Source organism: Leptopilina heterotoma, unplaced genomic scaffold (assembly GCF_015476425.1).
Source record: "Leptopilina heterotoma isolate Lh14 unplaced genomic scaffold, ASM1547642v1 Lhet_206, whole genome shotgun sequence".
Classification (NCBI taxonomy): Eukaryota; Metazoa; Arthropoda; class Insecta; order Hymenoptera; family Figitidae; genus Leptopilina; species Leptopilina heterotoma.
This window is the reverse complement of record NW_025110922.1, coordinates 2,164,465-2,191,696: the sequence shown is the minus strand read 5'-3', so window position 1 is coordinate 2,191,696 and position 27,232 is coordinate 2,164,465. Positions and strand designations below refer to the sequence as shown.

At 23.6% G+C, this 27,232-nt stretch overlaps 1 protein-coding gene across 1 annotated transcript; it reads right to left on the bottom strand.

Annotated features, from left to right (window-relative positions):
• Positions 1–3,646: 3,646 nt before the first annotated feature.
• LOC122501201 lies at positions 3,647–14,701 on the bottom strand. Its single transcript, XM_043610495.1, has 12 exons — positions 14,553–14,701; positions 13,677–14,269; positions 13,094–13,440; positions 9,915–10,148; positions 9,506–9,757; positions 9,164–9,325; positions 8,318–8,539; positions 7,723–8,092; positions 7,126–7,475; positions 4,580–4,813; positions 4,033–4,284; positions 3,647–3,952 (listed from the first exon to the last, which is right to left on the bottom strand). The coding sequence occupies exons 2-12, from the start codon at positions 14,231–14,233 to the stop codon at positions 3,783–3,785; spliced, it is 3,150 nt and encodes a 1,049-aa protein (XP_043466430.1). The 5' UTR covers positions 14,234–14,269; positions 14,553–14,701; the 3' UTR covers positions 3,647–3,782.
• Positions 14,702–27,232: the final 12,531 nt, after the last annotated feature.

The window sequence follows — 27,232 nt, the reverse complement described above, 5'->3', positions numbered from 1 at the left end:
TATTAAATTCTTTTTTATTTCACTTCATTTATTTTTATTATCTTACTTACTATGTTTATCTTATTTAATATATTTTTTTATTTATTTTATTTAAAAATTTATTACAATTCATACAATTGTTTAAAAACAATTTTGATTTGTAAACTAATATTTTTTAATTTCAGGCTTATAATACATTTAATTATTATTTATTTTAAGAAAAATTTAAATTTCATTTTTTTCTTTTAGTTATTCTTTCTATTCAATTTACTTGTAAATATGTTATTATTAAGAATTAAATTTAAGTCTTATATTGTACTAAAATTAATGTCTCTCTATTAATTTCCATTTAATAATTTTTTTAAATACTTTTCCTTTAATTTCAGTCTTATACTAAATTTAATTTCTGATTACTATATTTACTTTAATTATAATTATTTTCTTTTATATGTAAGAATTAATATACTTTGTAATAATTTTCAGAAAACTATTCTGATTCATTCCAAAAATTATTAGATTTTCAAAAAAATGTTGTATTACATTTATTTACGATTTTCTTTAATTCTAAAATTCAAAAACATCAATAATTTCTTTTTTAAATAAATATTCAATCATTACCTATTATTTTTCTATGAATTACGATTTTCAAATTCAAACCTTCTGAAATTCGATAACTTTTGAGAATAATGTTTTGTAACAAATTTAAGATGACAGAGTGATAAAATCATTATTTTATATCATCAGAATATTGTAACTATAAATTCAAATTTCAAAGATTTTTATTTAAACCCTTCTCAAAATTTAATTATTTCTTAAAATTCAAGCTATAATGCTTTTAATAATCAATTATTATTTAAAATTTTAACAAAAATTCAATTTCGAATCAATTTTTATTAGAAAAATCTACGAGAAGTCAATTATTTAAATAAAAAAATAAATCATTTATTAAATAATTGAATTTTTCGGCGAATTTAAAAAAAATTTCACGAATAAATGCAATTTTCTATCATTTTATTTAAAATTGTACAAAAAATAATTGAAATTCTGCGATAACTTTTGTTATTTATGTAAATAATTGAATTCTAGCAACGAATTTTATTAAAAAATTTTTAAAGAATTGAATTCCTGAGAAGAATTTTATTTGTGCAAATAAATAAATTACAGAGAAAAATATTATTATTTATGAAACTAATTAATTTCTTATGAAGAATTTTTTTCAAATTTTTTAAAATAATTGACTTCTTGAGAAATATTTTATTATTTATAAGAATAGTTGATTTCCTATGAGGAATTTTATTTAAATGTTTTTAAATAATTGAATTCCCATAAAAAATGTATTATTTGTGAAAATAATATTGAATTCTTTAGATAAATTGTATTAAAAATAATTGAATTATAAAGGAAAATTTGATTAAAATTGCAATTTTATTAACTAAATCTTGTACAGAATTTTGTCAAGATTTTTTTAAATAATAGAATTTTTAAAAGAAGTTTTTTAAAATTTTTCGAAATAATTGAATATCTCAGAACTAATTTTTTAATTTTCTGAATACATTTGAATTCCTTTGAGAAACTTCATTAAAAAATTAAAAATAATTTAATTGTTGCAAAGAAGTTTATCACTCTTGAGAATAATTGAATTTCTGTAATCAGTTGTTCTTAAAATTTCTATTTAAATTAATAAAAAATTGATATTTTCTAAAATTTAAAATTGAAACTTTTGAAGTTCATCTATTTATGAAGATTGTAAACGCAACTCTTTTGAAATCCAATTAATTTTGGAATTTTTATGTAAGTTTTCTTTTAAATTCAGAAAAATTATTTTTTTCCAGTACTGTTAATATAAGAATCCCTCATTTTTCCTTGATTTCCCTGACAAATTCTAATTTCCCTGACTTCCCTAATCTGTAGCAACCCCGTATTAAAAAAAATTAAAAAGTTTTCAAGAAAATAATAATTATCTACCAAAAATTTGTAACGTAGCAAAATTGACTCCGAAAATAATAAAAGTTGCTAGAAATGCCCAGAAATTCCTTACACTTTGGGAATATTACTATAAAAGTATAGTAAAAGTTACTCAATCCATTCTTTTCGTGTGATTTTCAAAAAGCTCCTTAATTAACTATTCCTAAAACCTAAAACATTCTTTGCACGAATGCAAAATTATCTTTGAATCATTTCAAAGATAATTTAGCATTCAACAAGTACGCAGCTAGAAGAAAATCACGAAAATGTAAACTTGAGTGCAGAAAAACATTTGCACGTATGTACAAATAGAAGAGGGGGAGATATAGGGAGCTTCGGAAGTTTTGAAAGGACGAAAAGCTGGATAGGCGGCGAACAATGAACGCAAAACAGGATTTAGGATTCTGATACCACTACGTTGCCCTGCACCAAGTAGAAAGAGAGAGTGAGTGAGTGAGAGAGAGAAAGACCTGAATTGGATCGTATTAACCACAAAAGCACAAAGAGAAGCTTTAAGCTTTTCCTGTCCATGCGGTCATTGAGTGGCTTTGGATACTTGTGCTTCCCAATGGGATTTGTTTCATTTTTTTTCCATCGCGAATTGTGTCCTATCGTTCTAAAAATACTATAGATACATAAAAAAAACTCATTTTTCTGAAATAAACCGTTCCATTGAGTCTCAGATAATAATAATTAATAAAATTGATAAAAAATTAAATTAACTGAAAAACTAGTTTCAGATAATAATTATTAAAATTGATAAAAAATTAAATTATAGAAAAACTAATAAAATAATTCTTATTGTTTATCATATTATTATAATTATTAATTATTACTATTCTTATAATTATTATTATTATAACAATTTATAGTAACTTTTAATAAATTTCTTGCTCACCAGTCAATTTTGAACAATAAAAATTCTGCGGTTTTAAATAAGCAAAAAGTAATTTGCAATTTTTAAATTTAAAGTGTATAATATATAAATGCTGTGATATATTTTCCTTTGATCAGAAATATTTTGTGAAAGTACAAAAATCACAAAATTATTTAATAGGTAATATAATTAAATGGTAATACAAAAATACAAACCCTAAAGGATTACATTAAATTTAATTTGTAATTAAAATTAAGATTAAAAATGTAAAACAATAAAATTGGAGTGCATAGCGCTTTCGTATTGTGTAGGTACATAAGTGATAATATTTAAAAGATCATTAGAAAGTAGAACAAGAAGGGTTTAAATGCAATTTGGGAAGAATAGAGGGTTCGTTTATATACACATATATATGAAAGAAAATTCACTAAGGCAAATAATCAGCTGCTGGAAATTTCTAAGTATCTCAATGTCAGATAGTCCTTTAATGTTCCCCTATCAAAGTCCTATCTATACACCGATTTGCTTCATTTCCTGACAGAGCGCAGTGCATGCACATATACATTTAAACAAGTGCCTGAAAATTTCATTTACATTTACAAAAAAAAAAATTATTTTCAATTCTTTTTTTTATTTAATTATTTTCTAATTTAATATTAAATTGAATAATAATTAAAAATAGTAGAGAATATTTATATATCTAATGTAAATGTAATGCATTATATAAATATTTTTATTTATTATTATTAATTGTTATTTGTAGTATGCAATAAAAAATACAAATTATTAAACAATATTAGAGAAAAGGGAAAAACATATTTATAATATTTGTTAATAACTATGGGGGGGGGGGGTAAGAAATTCAAGTCACGCGAGACATTTTATACAAAGATCCTCATAGATTTTTATATTTTTAAACACAGCCCTCGAGAAATCAATAAAAAAAGTCACTCAAAAAAAATTACTTTATTAATCTTTCAACACCCAAGAAGACATCACTTTCAGGCATAATAAGTAAATTACGCTTCGTTGGCTTCAATGGAATCTCAGTCTTCTTACAAACTGTAATTCTAAACTCAGACAGTATTTTAATTAGAGCAACTTTTACTTGCAATAGACCAAATCGTTTACCTGAAACAATAAAATATTTCCATTAAATTATTAAGAACACTAAATTATTTTTAATAATTATATTCTTTAGCAAGCAATACCAATACAAATTCTCGGTCCTTCTCCAAATGGTAAATAAGTGAATGCATGTCTTTTCGCCACCTGATCAGAATTAAATCTCTCTGGTATGAATTTATCGGGATTTGGATAAATATTGTGATCATTTTGCAAACCCAATATTGGAATAATCAATTTCATTCCCTTTTTAATGGTGAAATTAGAATTGGGAATTTTGTAATCCTTCAAACAGATACGATTCAAAATTGGAAGTATCGGATACTTTCTCAATGTCTCTGCGCAATAAATGGTAAATTAATAGGAAAATAAATTCAAAAATAAATGCAAAAATAAGTAGAAAAAAATTCAAAATAAGTTAAAAAAGAGATTCAAAATAAATTCAAAATAAATTTTAAATAAATTCAAAAATAAATTAAAAAATAAATTCAATAATAAATTCAAAAATAAATTCAAAAATTGATTCGAAAATTAATAAAAGAAACTAAATCACAAAAGTGCAATAATCAGATATTTAAAACAGAAATAAATAAAGTAGATAAAATGTTAAAAAAAAATTGCATGTTGAATTACCCGACACAACTTTATCGAGGTAGCTCATTGCGTGCACATCCTCATAACTTAAAGTAGTACGACCTCCAAGTGCAGTATTAATTTCATTACGTAACTTTTCTTGAATCTCTAGATTTTGAGCCAATTCATACAAACAATATGTAGTCGTCGATGAGGAAGTTTCAAATCCAGCGACAAAAAATACAAAACTTTGTGCACATGCCTCAGACATACTAATTGTGTCATTACTTTTTGCTGAAACAATACAAATTTCAAAAATAACATGCGATTAAGACGAAAAAATCTTTGCAATCAGAAAACAATTATATGTATAGATAAACTATCCTAGTCATTCAAGAGTAATAAATTACAATGTACAGAAATTCAATTAAATATAAAAATAAGTATATAATTATTAATTATTAATTATAGACACTCAATTAAATATATAGGATCAGGGTTGCTACAAAAATTTAATTTTGTTTTTCCCTGACTTTTCCCTGATTTCCAGAAAAAATTTTGACTTTCTCCCTGACCCTGAAAATTATTCTGATTCACTCCAAAAATTATTAGATTTTCAAAAAAATGTTGTATTAAATTTATTTACGATTTTCTTTAATTCTAAAATTCAAAAACATCAATAATTTCTTTTTTAAATAAATATTTAATCATTACCTATTATTTTTCTATGAATTAAGATTTTCAAATTCAAACCTTCTGAAATTCAATAACTTTTGAGAATAATATTATAGAACATGAAAAACATTGTTATGTTTTATAACAAATTTAAGATGACAGAGTGATAAAATCGTTATTTTATATCATCAGAATATTGTAACTGTAAATTCAAATTTTCAAATATTTTAATTTAAACCCTTTTCAAAATTCAATTATTTCTAAAAATTCACGCTTTAATGCTTTTAATATTCAATTATTATCTAAAATCTAAACATAAATTCAATTTCAAATCAATTTTTATTAGAAAAATCTGCGTGCATTCAATTATTTAAATACATAAATAAATAATTTATTAAATAATTGAATATTTCTTAAAATTGAATTTTTATGAAGAATTTTATCAACAAATTTTAAAAATACTTTAATTATTTCGGCAAATTTAAAAAAAAAAAAATTTAAGAATAAATGCAATTTTCTATCATTTTAATTAAAATTATACAAAAAATTAATGAAATTCTGCGATAAGTTTCGTTATTTATAAAAATAATTGAATTCTTGCTACGAATTTTATTAAAAAAATTGTTTAAAGAATATAATTACTGTGAAGAATTTTATTTGTGAAAATAATTGAATTCCGGAGAAAAATATTATTTATGAAAATAATTAATTTCTTGTGAAGAATTTTATTCAAATTTTTTTAAATAATTGAATTCCCATAAAAAATGTAATATTTGTGAAAATAATTGAATTCTTGAGAAGAATTGTATTGAAAATAATTGAATTATATTAGTGATGCCGCGAGACGAGACGATAACACGTAAATTCTCGTCTCGTCTCGACTTTTTGCATGGACAAGAGAACTCTATAGTGGCATCACTAAATTATATAGGAAAATTTTATTAAAATTGCAATTTAATTAACTAAATCTTGTAAAGAATTTTGTCAACTTTTTTTTAAGTAATAGAATTTTTAAAAGAAGATTATTTAAATTTTTTGAAACAATTGAATTTCTCAGAACTTTTTTTTTAATTTTCTGAATATATTTGAATTCCTTCGAGAAACTTCATTAAAAAATTAAAAATAATTCAATTGGTGCGAAGAAATTTTTAAAAAATTGATAAGTATAATTAAATTTCTGTGAAATTTTTATTAATAGTTTGTTTAAATAATTGGATTATTTTAGAAAATTTTATTAAAATAGTAGATATTATATATAATTGAAATGAGGAAAATTTTTGAAAATAATTGAAATTTTGACAAGAATTTTATTAAATTTTTAAAAATAATTGAATTTTGGAGAAGAATTTTATTATTTATAAAGATAATTGAAATTTTAATGAGATTTTTTTAAAATTTTTTAACATTATTGAATTTATGCGAAGAAGTTTATCACTTTTGAAAATAATTGAATTTCTGTAATCAGTTGTTCTTGAAATTTCTATTTAAATCCATTAAAAATTGATATTTTCTAAAATTTCAAATCGAATGCTTTGAAGTTCATCTATTTATGAAGATTGTAAACGCAACTCTTTTGAAATCTAATTAATTTTGAAATTTTTAAGTAAAATTATTCATTAAATAATTTATAAGTAATAATTTTATGATAGTTCCTCAAGAATTAATTTATTTAAAAAAATATTATTATCAGAAATAGAAAAAATTGAAGGGTTTGTATTTGAATTCTTTGCAATTTCATAGTTTATAAGACAAATTAAAAAGACACCAAAATTCAGAATTTTCTTATAAATTCAAAAAATTAAATTTTTTTTAGTACTTTTAATAAAAATCCTCGACTTTTCCCTGACTTTTCCTTGAATTCCCTGACCTGTGGCAACCCTGTATATACTCAAATAAATTTCAATGAAAAGAAAAATTACAGAAATAATTACCATCAGTCTTTTGTTTTTTTGGTGAATTCTTCGTATCTTCATCATCCTCAACTTCTCCATGATCAATAAGCTGAATCAATAAATTAAGAAAATCCTTTCTCACTGTATAATTTTTACGTCTATGTTCTATTACATCACTAAAAACTGTACAAAAAAAATGTGTGACATCCTTATCAGTAAGGGGCACTTTGAAACAATTTAATAGTTGAGAACCGAACATTGTAAATGTCATTTTAATTGGATTAATGTCCAAAGACTTTTTCCCAAAAACACGAAAATCTGCGTCTGGATTTTTTAAACTGTTGCACTCCAAACCAAATGCAATAGTAGCAATCACGTCAGTTGTGAATCTAAGTAATAATATCACAAATCATTTTTTTTTAATTTTAAATTTTAAAAATCACTATTTTACTTTCAGTATTTGATTTTTAAATTTGTTTTTTATTCTACTTGTTTTATTATTTTTTTTTATTTGTATTTTTTTCACTTTTTCAAATTTTGTATTTTCTTTTTTTATTTATTTTATTTTTAATTAATTTTTTACTAATTCACTAATATATTAAATCAGTGAATTTTGTTCATCCTTAAGTAACAAACCTGCCCATTAGATCCTTAATTTCCACTGTTTTCGATATTCGAATGCAATTATCAAATTCTCTTATTAAATCATCGCCAACTTTTTCCACTAATGGAAACAATTGTTTTATTTTCCCCGATGTAAAAGTTGGCGAAAGTTTGGATCTAAGATGTTTCCATTCCTCGCCAGGCAAAAAGAATAAATGACCCGTTAATGGATCAATTTCTTTATTAAAATATAGACCACGATCGTGAAAATAATTAAAATCCTTCACCATAATCAGTCGAATTAATTCAGGATCATTAATTATCAAATGTGGCATATGAAGCATGTATAATCCATGATAAGGATTTACTTTGTGTCGTTCGTAACTGTCCTTTATAAAGAGACCTTAAAAATAAACAATAAATTTCTCATCGAAGTTTAAATTTAAATGAAATAAAATTTTTTATTATTGTCAGACTATTATTTAGTTGTAAATAATAATTAAATGATAAAAAAAATAATAAATAAGTAATTAACAAATAAATAATAAGTAAATAATAAAATGTGAATAAAATATTTTGTTTTAAATCAAAATATGATTTATATTCAACAAACGTAAAATATTTTTACCGAGACACGTTTTTCCTGTTGCAATAGGCAATAAACATCCAAAAGGAATAACAATCTTCTCCTCCGGTATATGATTCTTTTTGAAATAATTAAAAGTTACGAATTTAAGATATAAATAAATGGCAAATACAAAAATTGTGCTAAAAAATAATTTAGAATACAATAAATTTTCTATCAATTCCCACATGATTATCACATTTACAAATTTATCGCATATATGCACTCAACCAAATTCAAAAAACTTTAAATTTATTTTAAAAAGGTGTAAAAAATAATACACCTTTTAAAAAATTCCAGTAGTGGTAAATTAAAATTTCAATATAGGAAACTATTTGCACATACTCCAACTAGCTACGTTCCTCGAGAACTGAAGTATAATATCAACAACAATGCTCGTTTTACGTAACAGTCAACCCACTATGACAAGTGATGACTTCATCTTCGTTCCATTGTAAAAAATCTTTATAACTTAAATAAAAAATAAAAATTAGAAAAAAACTGTATTTTAAATTCAATTATTACTGAACACGTAACAAAAGTGTTAAAATTTCCTCTAGATACATAATTGTCATATTATACTATTAGATGGTTTTTGCACCATTAACAATTAGAAACAGATCATTAAACCGTATAAATCGCATAAAATAATTGTAAGAAATTATTTTACTTGACTAATACATTGATTAGAGGAAAAAAAACGACACGTGTGGAAAAATCGTTTATTCAAGAAAATTTATCAGCATTATTTTAAAAGTATTGATAAAAATAGTAATTAACACTTTAAACAATAATGATAAAAATAATAAAATGATACAAAAATAATGATCGTACTAAAAAAAATTTATTTTAACCTCTGAAATTCAAGGAATACGTCATTTTCTGGCGCAAGAAGCAAATTACGAGTTGTGGGCTTCAATGGATTTTCAGTTTTTCCACAAAAGTTTACTTTAAAATTTAACAGTATCTCAATTACAGCAACTTTAACTTGTAATAATCCAAATCGCTTTCCTGAAACAACGATAATATTAATTAAAATAAAATTTGTATACCGCATGTTATAACTAACGATATATTATTAATTGTTATAAAAAGTAATTAGTTACTCATTTCTGGTCATTTTTACAACTTTTAAATTTTCTAAGTTCAAAGTAGTTAAAAGTTATTTTTACTAAAATTTACTACCAATACCTATGCAAATTCTTGGTCCTTCTCCAAATGGTATATAAGTAAATGTGTGTCTTTTCGCCACTTGGTCCGCATCAAATCGCTCTGGTCTGAATTCTTCAGGATTTGGATAGAAATTTGGATCAGTATGCAGACCCAATACGGGAATAATTATTTGCATTCCTTCTTTAATGCAAAAATCGGAATTAGGAATTTTATAATCCTTCAGAGCGATACGGTTCAAAATCGGAACAATTGGATGTTTTCTCAATGTTTCTACAATAAATTGTATAAATTAATAAAAATTAGATAAAGAGAACTTTTAAAATAATAATAATAATATTATATAACAATAATAAAGTTCATTATTTACTGAAGTGACATTTAAATATTTTAGTTCAATAATAAAAATAATAAAATAAGTATACTATACCTGACACAACTTTATCAAGATAGCTCATAGCGTAAACATCCTCATAAGTTATTGTCCTCCGATCTCCCATTGTATCATTAACTTCCTTTCGTAATTTGTCTTGAATTTCTTGATTTTGTGCCAATTCATGCAAACAATATGTAGTCGTTGTTGACGAAGTTTCAAAACCAGCGACAAAAAATACAAAACTTTGTGCACATGCCTCTATCATGCTAATTTTCTCAATATTTTTAACTGGAACAATTTTTTTAATTTATACTAAACACAATTATTGCATAATAACAATAATAACAGGGTTGCCACAAGTCAGGGAAATCAGGGAAAAGTCAAGGATTTTTATTAGAAGTACTGGAAAAAATTTAAATTTTTGATTTTATAAAAAAATTCTGAATTTTGGTGCCTTTTTTGTTTCCCCCATAAGCTATGAAATTGCAAAGAATTCTAATACAAACACTTCAATTTATTCTATTTCTGATAATAACAACTTTTTAAATAACTTAATTCTTGAACAACTATCATAAAATTATAACTTATAAATTATTTAGTGAATAATTTCACTTAAAAATTTCAAAATTAATTGGATTTCAAAAGAGTTGCGTTCACAATCTTCATAAATAGGTTATATGAACTTCAAAGGTTTCAATTTAAAATTTTAGAAAATATCAATTTTTAATGAATTTAAATAGAAATTTTAAGAACAACTGATTACAGAAATTTAATTATTTTAAAAAGTGATACACTTCTTCACATAAATTCGATTATTTTCTAAAAGAATTATTCAAACAAAATATTAATAAAAATTTCACAAGAATTCAATTATACTTATCAAATTTTTTAAAATTTCTTCGCACGATTTCAATTATTTTTCATTTTTTTAATGAAGTTTCTTGAAGGAATTCAAATATATTCAGATAAGTGAAAAAAAATAGTTCTGAAATATTCAATTATTTCGAAAAATTTTAAACTTCTTTTAAAAATTCTATTATTTAAAAAAAAGTTGACAAAATTCTTTACAAGATTTAGTTAATAAAATTGCAATTTTAATCAAATTTCTTTATATAATTAAATTATTTTCAATACAATTCTTCTTAAGAATTTAATTATTTTCCTAAATAATACATTTTTTATGGTAATTCAAATTATTTAAAAAAATTTGAATAAATATTATTTAATTATTTCAAAAGTTTTAACGCAATTGCCTGATAAATAACAAAATTCTTCACAAAAATTCAATTCTTTTTAAGAATTAAAAAAAAATTCTTAGCAAAATTCAATTATTGTCATAAATAATAAAATTTTATTTTAAATAAGTTCCTAAAAAAATGAAATTATTCTTAAAAACTGTATTAAAACTTGACTAAGGATTCAATTTTAAGAAACATTCAATTATTTAACAAAATAATAATATTCATTGCAATAATTCAATTATCTTTATAAATAATAAAATTCTTCTCCGAAATTCAATTATTTTCATAAAATTTAATAAAATTCTTGGCAAAATTTCAATTATTTTCAAAAATTTTTCTCATATCAATTATTTATAATATCTAGTATTTTAATAAAATTTTTCTAAAAAATTCAAATATTTAAACAAAATATTCAGGGCATTTGAATCATTATGACGTCACAATTTGTGCAAAGCATGTGTTCTAAAATTGTGACGTCATAATAGTTCAAATGCCCTTAATAAAAATTTCACAGAATTTCAATTCCTACTTATCAATTTTTTATAAATCTCTTGGCATCAATTCAATTACTTTTAATTTTTTAATAAGGTTTCTTGAAAAAATTCAAATACATTCAGAAAATTAAAACAAAATTTCTGAGAAATTTAAGTATTTCGAAAAATTTAAGTAAACTTCTTTTATAAATTCTATTATTTAAAAAAATGTTGACAAAATTATTTACAAGATTTAGTTAACAAAACAGCAATTTTAATAAAATTTTCCTAAATAATTCAATTATTTTTTGTACAACTTTTAAAAAAAAAATTGGACAAGTGCGAGTTGAACTCGCACTGCAATGGCGGGTTCCGTACACAAATATTAAAACAATACTTGCAACATTTATCGGTAATTGGTAGAATTAAAATAAACAATTAAAAAAATATATTAATATCATTTGATAAAAAAAATAAATAAAAAAATTAAAGTATTGTATATATCTAATATTGTAAACAATAATAAGTAGAGGAACTAATTTTGAAAATTTTTTTGTTAAAAAATCTAAAAAAAAAAAATTTTTTTAATTTTTTTTTTTTTAGATTTTTAAATATATTTTTTGTGATCAGACTGTAAAAATAGACTAATAAACCCATTTTTAGTTAATTAGATCAAATAATGTAGAAATTAGAAGAAAAAAAAAATTTCAAAATTTTTTTTAGTTTTTCCTTGACAACGCTATGGACATTAATACATAGCAAGTTTTCTATATTTTTCCTGTAATATTCGAGTAAAAATACACCAGTATGCCAAATTTTAGCCCTCCATGTTGAATAGTTTAGAAGTTAAGGGGGGGGGGAATGGTCACTATTTATGCATTTTTGGCCAAAAATCTTGTTATTTCCTTGACAACGCTATGACCATCATCTCCAAACACATTCTCTATATTTTTCCTGTAATCTACGTATGAAAATACATATATCTGTACCAAATTTGAGCTCTCTAAGTCAAATAGTTTAGCCGCTAAGGGGGGGGGGGGATCGATTTGGCTACGGACAACATAGTCTCACCAATAGGGTTCCGCCGATACACCGTAGGTGTACGGAACCCTAAAAATGATAGAAAATTGCATTTATTTAAAAAAAATTTTTTTAAATACATCGAAAAAATTTAAATATTTTAAAAAATTTCTGATAAAATTCTTTATAAAAATTTAATTTTAAGAAATATTAAATTATTTAATAAATGAATTATTTTTGTATTTAAATAATTGAATTCTAGTAGATTTTTTTTTAAAATCTAATAATTTTTGGAGTGAATCAGAATAATTTTCAGGGTCAGGGAAGAAGTTAAAATTTTTTCTGGAAATCAGGGAAAAGTTAGGGAAAAACAAAATTAAATTTTTGTGGCAACCCTAAATAATAAAGATTATTACATAATAATATAAATGTACTCTATAGAGTAATTAATAAAAAATAATTATCTGTAAATTAACAACATCATAATTACAATAATTACCAGAGTTTTGTTTCTTTTGCGAATTTTTCGTATCAACATCATCCTCAACTTCTCCGTTATCCATAAGTTGAATTAATAAATTGAGAAAATCTTTTCTCACTGTATAATTTTTACGTCTGTGATCAATTACTTCAGTGAATACTGATAGAAAAAATTTTGTTACACTATGAGGAGTAAGAGGAATTTTCAAAATATCGAGAATTGTAGAGCAAAAGAATAATAGTGACGTTTTAATTGGATGAACACTAACAGATTTTTTTCCAAACACACGAAAATCTGCTTCTGGATTTTTTAGACTGTTACACTCCAAGCCAAATGCAATGGAGGAAATTACATCAGTTGTAAATCTAAATAGAAAAATTCATTAATATTTCATTCATATTTTTTCCACAGGTTATTTAGTATTTTTAAAAGTATAGAGAAAATCATAAACAAATTTTTATTATTATACAGGGATCACAGTATTGTTTTTCTTTGTATTTAATATTAAGTTGACAATTGTCTGTCATTCCTGTAGTAAACTAAGAAAAAATATAAAAATTAAGAAAGTATTTACAAAGAAAAAATGAGAATAGAAACCTACCTGCTTAATATATCCTTAATTTCCACAATATTCGATTTATCAACACAATTATTCAACTCCTTTACCAATTCCACACCAACTTTTTCCACTAACGGAAACAATTGTTTTATTTTCCCCGATGTAAAAGTTGGCGAAAGTTTTGTTCTAAGATGTTTCCACTCATCGCCAGGAAGAAAGAATAAATGTGCTGACAGTGGATCAACTTCCTTATTAAAATACAAGCCACGATCTTGAAAAGTATTAAAATCCTTCACCATAATGTGACGAATTAATTCAGGATCATTGATTATTAATTGTGGCACATGAAGCATATATAATCCATGATAGGGATGTGATTTAAAACGTTTATAACTTTCCAGAATCAAGTGACCAATGCATTTTTGTCCCGTAGCAATAGGTAATAAACTTCCAAAAGGTATCACATAATCCTCCGCTGGGATGTCATTCTTTTTGAAATAATTGTACGTTACCAATTTAAGATAGAAATAAATAGCAAATACAAAAGATGTACTCCAAAATAATTTCGAGGAGAATAAAACTTCAAATAATTCCCACATTATTATTTGCTATTACTATGTGCACATTAAAGTGAACTATAAAATAACTAATAATAGTATAGTATATTTCGTAACGAGTGCGAGCAATTGTCAATTTTTGAATGAGCACTTTTTTTGGAACAAACTGTAGGCGAAGCGAAGCTTCGCCTACAGTTTGTTCCAAAAAAAGTGCTCATTCAAAAATTGGCAACTGCTAGCACTAGTTACGAACGATATTTTTCATAACAAGGTGCAAAAAAGTGCCCTTTTTTGCACCGCGTTATGAAAAAATATCACTGTTGTTTAAATTAATTAATTATTTTTATCATTGCATATATACACTTTAACTCGTGGCTACACGTGGGTACAATCAATGAGAACTGAAGTATTATCAACTGCAACTGTCGTTTTTATTTACAAATACTAAGCAAGTCATCATTAACTCATTAAAACGTGATAATTTATTAAAAAAGAATCGCACAATCATTGTTCACCAACAACATTTTAAGGAAGTATTCCTTTTTTAAAACTATTGAATTAATTTTAATTAAATACCTACTCATCAACATAAATTATTATAAATAATATACTTTGTACTATTAAAATTTAAATTGAGACAAACAAAACATATCAAAATTGTTGTGATGCAAAATTTTGATACGATTTTTTGTCTCAAATTGATAAACGGAGAAAAATGAAGCAAGCATAAAACTTTCAAAAAGATAATTCCAACCTTCAGAGAATAAAAATAAAAGAAAACAAAAATTCCCTACTAAACCTTAAAAGCTCGTATAGAAAAAAATGTATAAGAAAGTTGATTGATTTTTTTTTTTGCCGAATGTCCGCAACTTATTTTCTTCCCGCACGATTTTTGGGGGACAGAGTTTTGCTTGGAGTGAAAACAAACGAAGAAATCAAGTTTTTGTATCAGTCTTTTACTCTTGAGGCGAATGTTGCGACTATGTGCCAAATGAAAAGGTGGACACGAAGGGTCAAAGCTCCGATATTGCTCTTGTACCACCCCGGGCCACGCGCAACTCATATCGGTTCAGTCTTCAGTACAATGTCCCCCCATAATAGTGACAGTTCACTATTGTATCTCAATGTCTATAGATATCCCTGACGTCACATATATGTAATCTCAACACTCATCTCAAGTGATAACATTTCTTAGAAACGTATCTCAATTTTTCCATATTTATTTATATTCAAGAAAAGTTCACACTTTTATGTGCGACGATAAAGAAAAACTGCATAATCGCGATACATGTGCAAAATCATGTAGCAAAAATAGTAAACAGTTTAATTTTAATCCTTTTTCTTTTTTCAGTTGCAAATTAATTTTTTTTGTATTATTTTAATATTTTTGATCAAAGGGGCACAAAGAATAAAAAATTGTTATCAATTTTGTTTGTTCTTATTACAATTTTTTTTGATACCTAAACAGATTTATTAATACCAATCAAAAGTCTAAGTTGTTTAACAATAAAATTAATTTATTAGTTCTAAACCCAGAGAAACATTATATTTAAACTAAATATAATTCACTTATTGAGTTAAATAAAAGTCTAAGAGCGAACTAGATTATTTATTTGTATCAAATAAAACTTTATTTGAATAATTAAAATCTTTCAAAAATCTAAGTTCATTTAAATTTTTAATTAGATTCATTCAACATTGAAATTTTCTAAAATTTCAAATTGAAACCGTTTGAAGTTCATTTATTTATAAAAATTGTAAACGTAACTTTTTTAAAATTGAATTAATTTTGAAATATTTAAGTAAAATTATTCATTGAATAATTTATTTTTTTTATGACAGTTGTTCAAGATTTAAGTTATTTAAAAAGAAATTTTTGTCAGAAATGGAAAAAATTGAAGGTTTTGTATTCAAACTCGTCGTTAATTTTATAGTTTATGAGTCAAACAAAAAAGACACCAAAATTCAGAATTTTCTCATGAATTCTAAAAATTTAATTTTTTTAGTACTTTTATAATAAAAATTCCTGACTTTTCCCTGAATTCTCTATGTCAGAATATATAATTATTATAATTATAATAATATTAAAACTTTACATTCCAATTCATATTTTATTTTTATAAAAAAAATTTGAATGATAAATTTTTACGTTCCATTATTTTTAAAATTGTTACTTTTATTTAAAAAACTGAGAGAGAAGTCAGCCGTACGCGTAAGCTTGCGAATTGTTGCTAGTTAATAATATTAATTGGGAATATAAACACCACAATCAAAAATGAATAATTATTTATATAAATGGATAAAGCTTAATGAAATGTTGAAAAATTTCTGTAAAATATAATAAAGCATATCGAATAGTTGCAGTCGGTGAATGATAATAGAAACTTGTTGCCGGATATACATCGATAGTCTCGAATCAGCAATCGTCGATATAAATGCCCAACCATTCTTCACAATTAGAAGCGATTCATTGACTGCTGGTCGATTTATTAGAAACGACTGTCCAAGCATTACTGTTAGTTCGATAATTATTTTTCCATTATGATTAATAACTCACTATACCATATAGTATTATTGTGATTTAGTTTCGATTATTCCTTTACAATATCCCTCCCTCCCTCCCACCCCCCACCGCCCCTCGCCAAACCGCGCACTCATGAATCATAAATCTGTTTGTCATTCACAAATACCAGTAGGATACGCTTTTCGTATAGAATAAATTTGTTACAAAAAGTATATTTCATAATAAATATACATTTATTTTTTACTTATACTGAATTAATTGATAATAAATTATTATTACTAATTAATAATGCATTATTATTAATTAATAATGAATTACTATTAATTAGTAATTAATAATAAATTAAATGGTGGTTTAATTTCTCCACTTGAGAACGCCAAGATCGCCACCAGGTGGCGAAGAAACTGATTTCATCAACTGAGCTGCCATCTAGCGGTGACCTTGGCGTTCGCAGGTAGAGAGTAGCATCGCCATATTGAATCTCGAAACTTTTGTAATTTTATAATTTTTTTATAATCAAATTTAGAAAGTTTAACAATTATTACAAACGGATTTCAATTTTTAATTTACTTTCTTTTTCGATATTTGTATCCCCTTCAATTTTTTGGTTAGAATTAATTTCTTCACTAGATAAATTGATATTTAAAATCTTGTTTTAAGAAATAGTGTCATTAGTTGTTTTTAACGAAATAAGAGTCATTAGTAATTTATTGGTCAAAATAGTAGCTAAATAGTTGTATGAGGTGAAAAAAAATGGTCGCGTGTGTCCGAGGCCTGCAATAACATTAACTGACTCAACAGCTTCAAATTTTGCCAAATAACTAAAAAATCCTCTTATACAAAAATAAGCCTATTTCAAAAATTCCGTTAATTAAAACGCTTGTATCGTACATATATTTTATTGATGCAATCTATATAGTCCTCTATTTGGAAACTGTATAAAATATAGGGTATTTTATATACAAAAAGTATATGTGTATACATCTACAAACACACATGGAAGAAACACAAATACAGAAGAAACACAAACACAATACAGAAGAAGAAAAAAAATGGCGAATTTCATGAATGAAAGTTATCAGGAAAAATAAATGTTTGACGATTATCCCGGAGGGAAAAAAAGGCGCGATTCACGTGCCACGACTTCGTTGACGGATTATGATATTCCAGTCACATGTTCACAGCCGTTGACGTATTCATCGTATGTAACCCAACGGGACTCTATAAAATACTACCCCATTTTGTTCGGCCGAATAAGTTATTGTGGCATGTTCTATTTTGATATGGCGACGGCGCCACGCATCGAACGGAATACGGAATATTGGCTAGACTGCGCTAAACAAAGTGAAATTCGATTTACCAAAGAAGATCTATTGACGTACACCAAACAATACGTCTCATTTACCTATCCGCATGCTCTGCGAAAAAAACTTTTTTTTTTCGATGTACCATGAAAAAAAAAAAAAAAAATACGCTGACGAGATAATAATTTTCCTGATCGCAAATTTTCACACTTTTGTTTTTTCAACAAAAGCAAAATGTTTCTGTTAATTATTTTTCTTCTCAAAAAACAAACAAACTATGAGAGAAAAAACCAACATATAAAAAATTAATAAAAAAGCGAACAAAAGTTTGGGGGAATTTCGATTTATCGAAATTAATTGTGATTATGATAAATGAAGAGATTCTAATTTAGAATGTTTATTAGGATAGAAAATGTTTATTTTTTTTGTCAAACTCTCATATAAAGATGCGAGAGATTGTGTGCGACAAAAGTTTGATATTGTGTTAGAAAACAAGCTTTTCAACAAAAGAGTATAATCAGTGGAGCTTTACTTTTGTGGGCGTCAAAAACGATTGTTGCTTCGGTAATGTTCACGAGTGATATCGTACAGCTGTATCGCATTATATCCTCGTTATTTGACCTGCCTCTTTTACTAAGCCCATTATTGTTCGTAAATTATGAAATTATCAACATCACGATAGGAACCCTCCCCTAATGAATCAAAATTTTAACTGATATATAATAGAATGTGTGTCACAATTTTTTTTTATGAGAGAAACTTTATGGCAAAATAGAAGCTTTTCCATGCAATTCCAAAAAAATTCCATATAATATCTCTTATCAGTATAATGTGTTTACATCCTATACTATTCTACTCATATTATATTATTCTTTTCTTTAAAGGAAATTATAAACTACTGAATATTAAAAAACGACTTGCAAAATATGTTTTTTCAATTTTTTTCCATTTAACAGCAGACTTTTGATTCTATTTAAACATTAACATTAACTTTAAAGACTTTAATTTTGACTTTCACACTGTCTTTGACTTTAACTTTGAAAGTTATATTCAATTGAATATAACTTTCATAGTTAAAGTCTTCTTCTAAACTTCTTTCTGACTTTAAAGTCAGAAAAAAGTTTAATGTCTAATACGAAAAATTTTTTAAAAATAAAACAAAAAAAAATTTGCACAGCTAGGATTGTTATTTTTAGCAGATCTAAAAGTATTGTTAAATTTCAAATAAAAAATTAATTTTTTTCGAATAAAACAAAGATTTTAATATAGTTAAAGAGTGATTCTTGATCAAAAAAAGATTTAGATCAATATAATCTATAGAGATCATTAAAAAAATTTCAGAAAATAGCTTAATTTTTAGGCGTGTAGAGTTCTCTCCAAAACTAGTTTAATAAAAAACTAGTAACGATTAACAAGTAATAAAATTTCACTAATTTGTTAGTCATTTTCATACACAACTTTTCCCTATTTTGATTTTCAAAATATGACTAATTGTTAGTAAATTATAATGATTATGTTAATAGAATTTTAATCATTTCTATTTATCTAATTCGCCACCCTCTAAATTTAAAATAGAAAACTACTAATTAATAGTAAGATCGTGAAGGAATTAACCCTATTTCAATTAGTAAAAAGTAACTATTTATTTGTAGAAAACAATTAATTCAACAGTCAAATTTGATTAATTATTTGAAGAAAAATTACTTAAATATTTGACAGACATAAATCTACTAATTTAACATAATCTAAAAATTACAATAACTAATAAATTAGTCATTTTTTACTAAAAATACTATTAATTAGTCAATTTTGACTATAACTAAAAATTAGAGAATAAAGGAATTATAAAAACTATTCTAATAACGTTTAATAACACAGATCAACTAATTGTTAGTGAAATTCTACTAACAATCAGTAAAATTTCACTGAACACTTACCAATTAATTTAATGATCAAATGAGCACTACACTTTAAAACTTAATTAGTGAAATTTGATTGATTTTTAATGGCACTACTAGCAACAATTCGCGCGCGGCTAACTTCTCACACACTTCTTTAAATAAAATTAGCAATTTTAAAAATAATAGAACGTAAAAATTTTTAATTCAATAAACAATATAATTACCACGAAATCTAATAAAAAGCCTTTAATTTTTTTCAATTTCTGACAAAAATTTCTTTTTAAATAACTTAAATCTTGAACAAATATCACAAAATGAATAAATTATTTAATGAATAATTTTACTTAAATATCTCAAAATTAATTCCATTTTAAAAAAGTTACGTTTACAATTTTCATAAATAAATGAACTTCAAACGGTTTCAATTAGAAAATTTATAAAATTTCAATCTTGAATGAATTTAATCAGAAATTTTAATGAACTTAGATTTTTGAAAAATTTTAATAATTCAAAATCTTTTAAAATATTAGTTAAATTTGTCAATATATATTTAATAAGTTATTAAAAATAATGAATTTATAGAAGAATTTTAGTTAAAAAAATTTAAAAAATTGAATTTTCAAGAAGTTACAAAAAATGATTGCAGAAATTTAATTATTTTCAAAAGTAATAAAATTCTTATAACAAATTTCAATTATGTTCAAAATTTAAAAAAAAATCTCGACAAAATCCCAATTATTATCTTTATAAATAAAAAAATTCTTCTCCAAAATTCAATTATTTTTAAAAAATTTAATAAAATTCTTGTCACAATTTCAATTATTTTCTTCATTTTAATGATTTTCAATATCTACTATTTTAATAAAATTATCCAAAAGAATCCAATTATTTAAAAACAATTTTAATAAAATTGTATGCAAACATTTCCTTATTTTCATAAATAATAAAAATTTCCCTGGAATTCAAAAATTTACAAATTTTTTATAAGTTTCTTCTCAATAATTCAATTATTTTCAGAAATAATAAAAGTCATCGCAGAATTTCAATTATTTTTAATACAATTTTTATCGAATTTCTTGAAAACTGTAACTATTCGAAAAAAATTTATTAAAATTCGTCAAAAAAATTCAATTAATTAAAAATTTGTTAATAAAATTCTTCATAAGAATTAAATTTTAAGAATCATTCAATTATTCATTAAGTAATTTACTTTTGTATTTAAATAATTGAATTCTCGTAGAATTTTCTAATGAAAATTAATTTGAAAATGAATTTTAGTTTAAATTTTAAATAATAGTAGAATATGAAAATAATTTTTAAGAAGTCACAGTAACAATATTCTTAAAATATAAAATAATGATTTTAACACTCGATCTTCTTTATGTTTTATAACAATGTTTTTAAAGTTGGTTGATTTCAAAAAGGCTTAAATTTCTAATTTTTGAAAATCTTAATTCCTATGAAAAAATAATAATAATTGAATATTTGAAATATTTAAAATATTTAAAATATTTAAAAAAGAAATGATTGTTTTCGAATAATTTTACAATTAAAGATATTCGTAAATCAATTTAACAGAACATTTTTTCCAATGAAATTTTCTTCTTTATTTTCTATAGAAATTCAAAAATTTTCAGTTTCACTTTCAATTACATTTTCTAATTGACAAATATAATTTATAAACATTTTTTCTATTATTTTTAAAAAAACTTTGAATTTTATTAAAACAATTGAAATTAAGAAATAGAATTGATGGAAATTATTTTCTTATGAAAATTGAGAATTTTCTACAAAAATATTAAGAAACGGGAATACCTAATGTTTTTCTTTTCAAAAGAAAACAATGAGTTTGTAAACAATATTGTTATTGAGAAATAAAAATTATGCATAAAATGGGTATATTTCCTACTTCTTAATAAATTTTTTTTAACAATTAACAATTTCCTAGTACTTTTTATAAATAAAAAGGAGAATAATTTGCATAGTAATTTAAATCAGTCAAACGAAATTTGTTATAGAAAAAAGCATATAACAAACAAAATAGGTATATTTTTTATTTGTTAATCATAATTTTTTTTAAATTTTCTAATTTGTAATATATTATATTGCCAATTTTATCCCAATAAAAATAAATACAAACATTGCATATCCGGACATGCGAAATAAAACACGAGCACATAACGATTTGCCGAACTTGAAAAAGAAATGAGATTTCCTGTTAAGGAAAATCTGCATTTATCTTTGATATGAAGGAAAAAGACGAAAAGTGAAAGTTAAAGAAAGTATACATCCTGAAATGAAGGATCGCTCGTTCCATCGAAAAGTCGAATTGTCTCATTGATGAGCAAGCATTCAGGGATATAGTGGGTGCGACGGCGTTTATGCCTCGCACCCTCTTTCGAATAGTGTTGAGCGATGAATGGTATAATCAGCGGTCGCGTGGCACCCCATCCACGCCTTTCCTATCATTCGATTCAAGAGAGCGAGAGAGTGAGTGAGAGAGAAACACGCGATTATAGAAAAGTCGCACTTTACCTTGCAACTCCTCATTGCGGAGTCGAAGGGTTGACAAACCAACATCCCACCAATTTTTCCGATTATTTTTATCAAACACATCTGATGCAACATCTAAATCAATCATCTTCCTTTGTTCGCAAAAAAAAATTTATTGACAATTTCAATCTTTGGAATTGAATATTTCAAATAATGTTTCTTTCCTTTATGTTCTAAATTTGCTCCTTGCAATTAGCAGCAAAATATTGAGATTCACGTTAGTAACTCCGTAAATTTGAATTAGTAAAAATTGTTCAGGTAATACTAATTTGAATTAATTGTCCTTTTTCTTTTGAATTAGTAAATTTTGGTAATAAATTAGTAAAAATTACGATTTATTAGTAAAATTTACTAATTCAAAGGCAAAAAATCAGTCACTAATTTTTAGTGACCTTTATTTGCATTAAACTCTCTAAATATGAAGTAGTCAAAAGTCGTCTAATAATTTAAATTAGTAAAATTTTCTACTAATTCCTAGCAATTTTCTACTAAAACTTCAATAAAAAATAATACTAAATGAAATTAGTAAAATTTTTCTAAAAATTATTAAAAATCTTTTTAACCAACTTATTGTTAATAATCTTAAGTACTAAAATTTCAGTAAAAAATTTAAATTTTATAAAAAAATTTTATACTAAATTTATTCTGAAATTGTGCTGAATAATAGTGAAAATGTTTGCTAATTCAAATTAGTTGACTTTCCACTAATTTATAGATTAGAGACAATTCTCATTTGAATGAATTAAATAACAGTATTTGCTTTAAATGCAAAAATTATTGGTTCGATTAGAATTTTATTCTGGTAGAAGTTGAAAGTAAATTTAACTAATAATTATAGTTATTATTAAGTATTTTATTATTAAAAAATATACTGTTTGAATCAATGACTAATTTTTTACTGTGAATTTAGTTAATTTTGACTAATTCAAATTTAGAGAGTGGATAGCAATGCGAATAAATAATAGTTAATAATTATTAAGTTTCAAAGCAAATAAATTAATTATTAGCTGCCACAGCTAAAATTTAACTACCTATTCGTAAAATATAAAAATAATAAAATCATAAAATAACAATTTTTATAATAGCAAACTCTTTTTTTTTGTGAAAAAATCAATTAATATTGCTATAGAAAACCTCAAAAAAGTAATGAAAGAAAATAAATACAATAAATGCATTGAAGGAAATAATAAAATATATACCTACAATAAATTCAATGAAGGAAATAAATAAAATAAATACAATACAAAAAAATACATAAACTATATAAAATGTAAAATCTACCACATCATGAATAATACAAAATTTCCAAAAAATTGAATAGATTTCGAAAAATTTGTAAAAATATTTTACAATTCAGGATAAAAATGAATAAACTCGTATATGTATGTATATAAATACTAAAAAAAAGAAATCAATACCGAAAGTTTTATACTCCCTCTTTTTGAAAATGTTAAAATTTTTATTGGCTAGATTTTATAGTATCTTTAGTTTGAGAGTGAAATAAAAGTAACTTGACGGTGCTCCGCCTTCTTTTCACTCTTTCTCTTTCTCATTTTACTCTTTTTACAACCCCTCAACTTCTTGAGAATGTCTCACAGAATCCCCTCTCTTCTTGACGATTTCCTCCACTCTCTCTCATCTCTTATCAGAGTCTCTCCAGCTTCAACGTCCAACCCAGCCCTTTTTCTCCATCATTTTCATTCGACCCATCGATTACATTTACACAACAAAAAGATAGATACAATTTTTTGTATAACGAAAAGAAAATGAAGAATATATAATTGCCAATCGATGAAAAATTGTTGCTATTGTATTTCATAACTATATTTATACTTTATTGTATTAATAATTGTATTATGTAATGGTATTAATTGTATTAATTGTATTAATTTGTATTAATAATATTCATATAATATTGTATTTATTTTATATACAATATTTGTTTTAACTTTATTATCAAAAGTATAGAATTATATTATAACCATAAAGTTTATAAGTAAAGATTTGTATTTATAAAACAAATTTTTCTTTTTTAACGTCAACATTTATGTATTCTAATTAAATTCGATATTAAACTGTTCCTTTCAGGAAACAATTTAAAAACTAATTATTAGTATCTATATAAACTTTACTCCGAAAAGATTCCACACAGGATAAATTGTTCAAGCAGAAAGTTAATTTTCCTTCAACTAGTGTGAAATCCAATCAGATAAAATGCAACTTCAATTTAATTTTATATATGAAATTTCAATCTAAATTTATCTCGTAATTCACTCCATATAATATATGTGTAAAATGTGAAAATACACTTTCGATTTTGAACAAAAATAATAATCAAAGTTTATCCTATTCAGAGAATTTTGTTCGATGTTCGTATTAAGATAAATAGTTATAGAGTAAACACAGTAGCGAAATTTTCCAGCAATTAGTTTACCACACTTTGGAGTTCAATATTGAGGAGTTAAAACTACACTCTAGAAGTCGAGATTCCTTTTTTATTTCCTTAAATTAACTTATCCGTAAAGATTCAAACCAAGTATTTAAAATATTATCTATTCAATTTACTTTATGGAAAGAAACTTTTATGAATTTTTAACTGCCTAAACAAAATCATAATACGCATTTTTGAACCATAAGAGTTGATTTTTAACTCCAAAAATTTTATAGTTACCTAACTCCGAATGTTATAACTCATAAAATTTTCTACAGCTGAAAGACAAAATTAATTAGTTTAATTATTTATACTGTAAATTTTGACTTTTTACCTGACCCTGAAGATTATTCTGATCCAAAAATTGTTAGATTTTCAAAAAAATGTTGTATTACATTTATTTACGAATTTCTTTAATTGTAAAAATATTCAAAAACATCAATAATAATTTCTTTTTTAAATAAATATTCAATCATTAAAATTTTTCTATATGATTTAAGATTTTCAAATTCAAACCTTCTGAAATACAATAACTTTTGAATATATCAACTCCGAGTCGAAGACTCGGAGTGATGGATTTCTTCATGTTTTATAACAAATTTAAGATGACAGAGTGATAAAATCATTATTTTATATCATCAGAACATTGTAACTATAAATTCAAATTTTCAAAGATTTTAATTTGAACCCTTTTCAAAATTAAATTATTTCAAAAAATTCACGCTATAATGCTTTTAATATTCAATTATTATCTAAAATCTTAACAAAAATTCAATTTCGAATCAATTTTTATTAGAAAAATCTACGAGAATTCAATTATTTAAATACAAAAATAATTAATTTATTAAATAATTGAATTTTTATAAAGAATTTTATCAAAAAAATTTTAAAATAATTGAATTCTTTTGGCGAATTAAAAAAAAATTTTAAGAATAAATGTAATTTTCTATCATTATATTTAAAATTGTACAGAAAATAATTGAAATTCTGCAATAAGTTTTGTTATTTATGAAAATAATTGAATTCTTGCAGCGAATTTTATTAAAAATTTTTTTAATGAATTAAATTCCTGTGAAGAATTTTATTTGTAAAAATAATCGAATTCCGGAGAAAAATAATATTATTTATAAAAATAATTAATTGCTTGTGAAGAATTTTATTCAAATTTTTTTAAATATTTAAATTCTTGAGAAAAATTTGATTATTTATGAAAATAATTGATTTCTTATGAAGAATTTTATTCAAATTTTTTTAAATAATTGAATTATAAAAAAAGTAGATTATTTGTGAAAATAATTGAATTCTTGAGATGAATTGTATTGAAAATAATTTATTTATATAGAGAAATTTGATTAAAATTGCAATTTTATTAACTAAATTTTGTAAAGAATTTTGTCAACATTTTTTTAAATAATAGAATTTTTAAAAGAACTTTATTTAAATTTTTCGAAATAATTGAATACCTTAGAACTCCTTTTTTCAATTTTCTGAATATATTTGAAGTTCTTCGTGAAACTTCATTGAAAAATTAAAAATAATTGAATTGGTGCGAAGAAATTTATAAAAAATTGATAAGTAATTTTGAATTCCGGTGAAATTTTTATTAATAATTATATTTAAATAATTGAATTCTTTTGGAAAATTTTATTAAAATAGTAGATATTATAAATAATTGAAATGAGGAAAATTTTTGAAAATAATTGAAATTTTTCCAAGAATTTTATTAAATTTTTTGAAAATAATTGAATTTTGTAGAAGAATTTTATTATTTATAGAGATAATTGAAATTTTAATAAGAATTTTTAAAAATTTTTGAACATAATTGAATTTCTGTAATCAGTTGTTCTTAAAATTTCTATTTAAATTCATTGAAAATTGATATTTTCTAAAATTTTTAATTTAAACCTTTGAAGTTAATCTATTAAAAAAGATGCAATTAATTTTGTACTTTTTAAATAAAATTATTTATTAAATAATTTCTAAGTAATAATTTTATGATAGTTGTTCAATAATTAAGTTATTTAAAAAGAAATTATTATCAGAAATAGAAAAAATTGAAGGGTTTGTACTTGAATTCTTTGCAATTTTCTGGTTTATGAGGCAAACAAAAAAGACTCAAAAATTCAGAATTTTCTTATAAATTCAAAAAATTTAATTTTTTCCAGTACTTTTAATAAAAATCCCTGACTTTTCCCTAAATCCCCTTGCCTGTGGCAACCCTGATAAAAGTCGCACACTTTTGGAGTAAAAAGAAAAAGAGGAAAATATTGGGAGTTGAAATTTAACTCCACTGAGAGTTAATTTTGACAGTAAAATATGTCAGCGCGG